The 4,110-nt window shown below is 43.2% G+C and overlaps 1 protein-coding gene across 1 annotated transcript; it reads right to left on the minus strand.

Moving 5' to 3' along the window:
* Positions 1 to 2,295: 2,295 nt before the first annotated feature.
* Positions 2,296 to 3,071, minus strand: LOC134677267 (uncharacterized). Its single transcript, XM_063535697.1, has one exon. The coding sequence runs from the start codon at positions 3,046 to 3,048 to the stop codon at positions 2,296 to 2,298; it is 753 nt and encodes a 250-aa protein (XP_063391767.1). The 5' UTR covers positions 3,049 to 3,071.
* Positions 3,072 to 4,110: the final 1,039 nt, after the last annotated feature.

Here is a 4,110-nt window from a genome sequence, read left to right on the forward strand (position 1 = left end):
TAACGCCAAGTAAGACATCAAAATCAACTGTGTTAAATGCATTGCTAAAATCTAACAGCGATAGTACAGTGAGTCTACGGTTGTCCATTCCGGCCCGAATATCATCAGTAATCTTGACAAGGGCTGTGACTGTACTGTGACCGGAACGAAAACCAGACTGGTAAGGATTCATGAGCTCATACCTGTTTAAGAAGGACGTAAGCTGCTGATGTACTAGCCGCTCAAGAACCTTAGAGAGAAAAGGAAGAATAGATATGGGTCTATAGTCTGAGAAAGAAGATGGATTGGACTTTTTGGGAAGGGGGATGATATCAGCATCTTTCCAAGCAGAAGGAAAAATGCCAGAGGAAATGGAGCTATTAAGGATATGAGTAATGATAGGGACCAAGAGATCAAGAAGAGGAAGAATCATTTTCCGGCTAATACTATCAACTCCTACGGCATTGGACGAAATGGCTAATACGTTTTTCTTAACATCTCCCTCAGTCAATTGAGTAAGTGCAAAAGCAGGATAGTCAGGAGCAGAGAAACTCGAAAGATGGTCGAGAGTTTTAGTTTTAACAGGCCCGGAGAAGGTAGCAGAAGTTGAGAAGTGTTGGTTAAGCTGAAGTAAGTCTAGATCTTTGCTAACGGAAGTTTGAGAAGACTTCCCAACTCCTACTGACCTTAGGAACTTCCAGACTTTAGCTGGCTCCCCATTCTCTACTGCACTGTGAAAGTGACGCCTTTGGGCATCACGACACACAGTACTGCATCTATTTCGAAGAGCATGGTACCTAGCTTTATTCTTTTCACAGGGGTTACCCTTAAACTTCGATTTGGCCAAGTTTTTCCTAGCTATAAGACGCCTGATGTCTTCGGTAAGCCAGGGGGCGGGGACGTGCTTCATCTTGACTGGGCGTATGGGAGCGTGTATGTCATAAAGCTTAATTAAAGTATCGTTAAAGAGAGCCACCTTATCATTAACACTATCAGAACGCTGTATCGAGCTCCAGTCAATAAGCAAGGCATCTTCACGGAGCTTATCGAGACTCATCCTACCAAAATTGCGCTGCAGAAGAACTTTCGGCTTATGTTTAGGTGGACGAATTTTATAAGATAGAAATAACAAATCGTGGTAGGAAAAAGCATCAGCACAAAATTGAGTAAATCCCCCTACATGATCGGGAGAAGAGACGAGGGCGAGATCCAGAAGCGATGGAGAAGAATTTGGAAAATAATGTGTTGGACCTGACGGCATGATAACCATATTACAGGCCTCAACAAGTGCTTTGAGAGAATTAGAGCGAAAATCATTTTTGAGCAAGCATGTGTTGAAATCACCCATAATAATATGATGATCGTAAGATGGTATTAGGTCCTCCAGGAATTTCTCAAAAGAAGCAAAATAGTTAACGTGCAGAGAAGGTGAGTAAAAAACACCGAGAAGAATTTTAGAGTGAGATAAGCTCAATTCAAGAAATAAATACTCTGCGGTATCAGAAGATAATGATTCAGTGGACATGCCCACAGTGGAATACGGAATGTGCGAACGTAGATAGATCGCAACCCCACCACCGCCCCTGCCAGAGCGATCATTGCGTATGAGACAAAAACCAGGAAGGGAGTAACTGGTGGAGGGTAAGCAAGGCTTGAGCCAAGACTCAGACACAAGAATAGCATCGATCTTGCTCTCCTCGAAGGTTAATAAAAAGTCATTGAAATGAGCGGGGATGCTTTGCGCGTTGAAGTGTACAATGTTAAAGTTTTTTGGAAAGTCAGAAAGTTGTTGGTTGAGTTGGTCATGAAGAGAGGGAGGAAGACTATGAAAACTATCGTTAGATGAAACAGAGACAAAATCGCTAAGATCGCTTTGATCATTGATAGACGTACAGGACATTGCCTTTTATAAATAAATAAAAATAATAATTATTATAAATAAATATACAACGCTTAAAAATACTACTTTTGAAATCCGGCTACCCGCCAGCAGTATCTTATACAATATTTGGCACAAAAACTTAAAATATACTTAGCAAAAACGGAACGTAATTATAACACTGGTAACACTGAACATTCAAGTGTCACGCGTCATCCTACAAGCACAAGCAAGCAAGTGACATTGACAGTTTGTTATGGTTAAGCAAATTAAATTGAAGTGAAGTTAACTGCAAAAATAGATATAAACCGACTAATTTGAAGAATTCGTTAGTTACATAAAAAATAGACGAGGGTATAATACGTTACAAAAGATTACACGACCAAGGACAGAAGTTAAAACAAGACATATACTAAAGACATTTATAGAAAAATATATTAATAACGATTTGCCGGTTTCCTCGACCTCTTGCTCGGCTCACCTGGCTGTTGGTCTACCGCAAGCCCGACTGCACCGTCAACTCCAGCAACAGGCCCGGCTGTAGGCGGTTGTGTGACCTGGATCTTGTCGAGGTCGGCTCGAGACGTAACACAGCTACGATCGCCATCCTTGACCAGGACGTACACGCTGCCTTCTCGCGTGTAGCAGTTACGAACTCCGAAACGCTCCCTGGCCATCATGAAGACGTCGTGCCGCGACTTGGTCAGGAATTCGGAGATGATGACACCAGTCCCTTTCAAAGCAGTTTTTGCAGCCCAAATGGCATTGCGATCAGAAAAGTCTCTGAACTCTACCAGAATGCATCTTGTCTTATTGCTACGTGGACGACCCATACGGTGGCTTCGAGCAATCTTGTCAGCAATCAAATCTGTCTTGAGATGCACCTTCAGCAAGTCCAGAATCCGCACTGAAGAGTCCTCGTTGTCCGCCTCTGCCACCCCATGAAATAGTAGGATCTTGCGCCTAGACCGCATCTCCATGTTGTCCACTTGCTGGCTCAGGAACTCAACCTGTTGCTGCAGGGTCTCGATAGCCTTCAGTATGAATGCTCGGAAAGCACTGAACTGCGCAGCAACAGATGACACTGTGGGACTCTCCGGGTTAGCCTTCTCAATCTGGCCCTGAAACTCTGCCATCCTTGCGTTGAATGAGGCTCCCAACTCCGCTATCGAGGTCTTGATAGATTCCATTGTAGTTTTGTGGTGAAGTGACAGTTAACAAAACTAGTAACAGTGTTATTTAATCAAAGAAAGTGAAATGGAAAAAGATAACTGCTGGTAGGTAGGACTGATCAATAAGTCATTAATTAAATTCAAAATTTAGGCAATACTTTATAATTTTACTATTTAAATAAATATTAATATATGATGATGTGTGTTTGAGTTTCTATGCCTACCCACCTATTCCATGTCACACGAGAAGGCGAAAAGTCACGAAAAATGTGACTTTTGTGACCATCTGGCAACACTGCAATGTTATCACATTTTTTTATAGCCATTTAAGCCCAATCCAGACAGGAAAGTTTTGTCGCCAATCTGATTTTATTGTCTGATTCAGATCTAATCAGGTGGTGCGTCCACAAACGCCAATTTGGCTAACTAATTTCGACCGACCGATAAAATCATGTATTTTATGTAGAGCATATGTCTAGAGTATTTTAACTAGATAAGGCATGATGGGTGGGGGAAATAAGCGAACGGGTTAGTCTTATGTATCTTTCAGTAGGAGTAGCAGTGAAAACGCTATTATTGTTTGTAAATTTATTTTTTGATAAAAACAAAGAAAGGAATAAACAAACATAATAAAACTTACAAAACTAAAGATAAAAAATTTGCCCCAGGTCGCCGTCAACGGGCAAGGTGCCCAGAAGGCTGGCCGTATTTCCCCGCTGTATAGCGATGCTAATACGCTGGGCGAAATAGTGGCCAGCCCTCTGGTCACCAGAAGCCTCTATTAAGCGCGCCGACAAGTCTTTGTACAGTCGACGCGCACTTGGCCCCCACGGCCCCAAAGTTTCGACACCAAACGCCACAAATATGTAGCTGCTTCCCAGAGCGGCATATTTGCGGCGCTTGAGGCTTTCGGCTGAGGAAGCCGCAGCGCCAGCAGAATCTTTGGTGCTTGGAACATGGGACGGTGCCAGGGTATCAAACATGCTCCAAGGCACCAGTGTCATTCCGTCGGGTCTCTTGCCGTCATCCCTGGCCAGACCGCTGGGCTCGAGGACTGCAGGTACTTTGGCACTAACAAGA

This window comes from Cydia fagiglandana, chromosome 26 (assembly GCF_963556715.1).
Source record: "Cydia fagiglandana chromosome 26, ilCydFagi1.1, whole genome shotgun sequence".
NCBI lineage: Eukaryota > Metazoa > Arthropoda > Insecta > Lepidoptera > Tortricidae > Cydia > Cydia fagiglandana.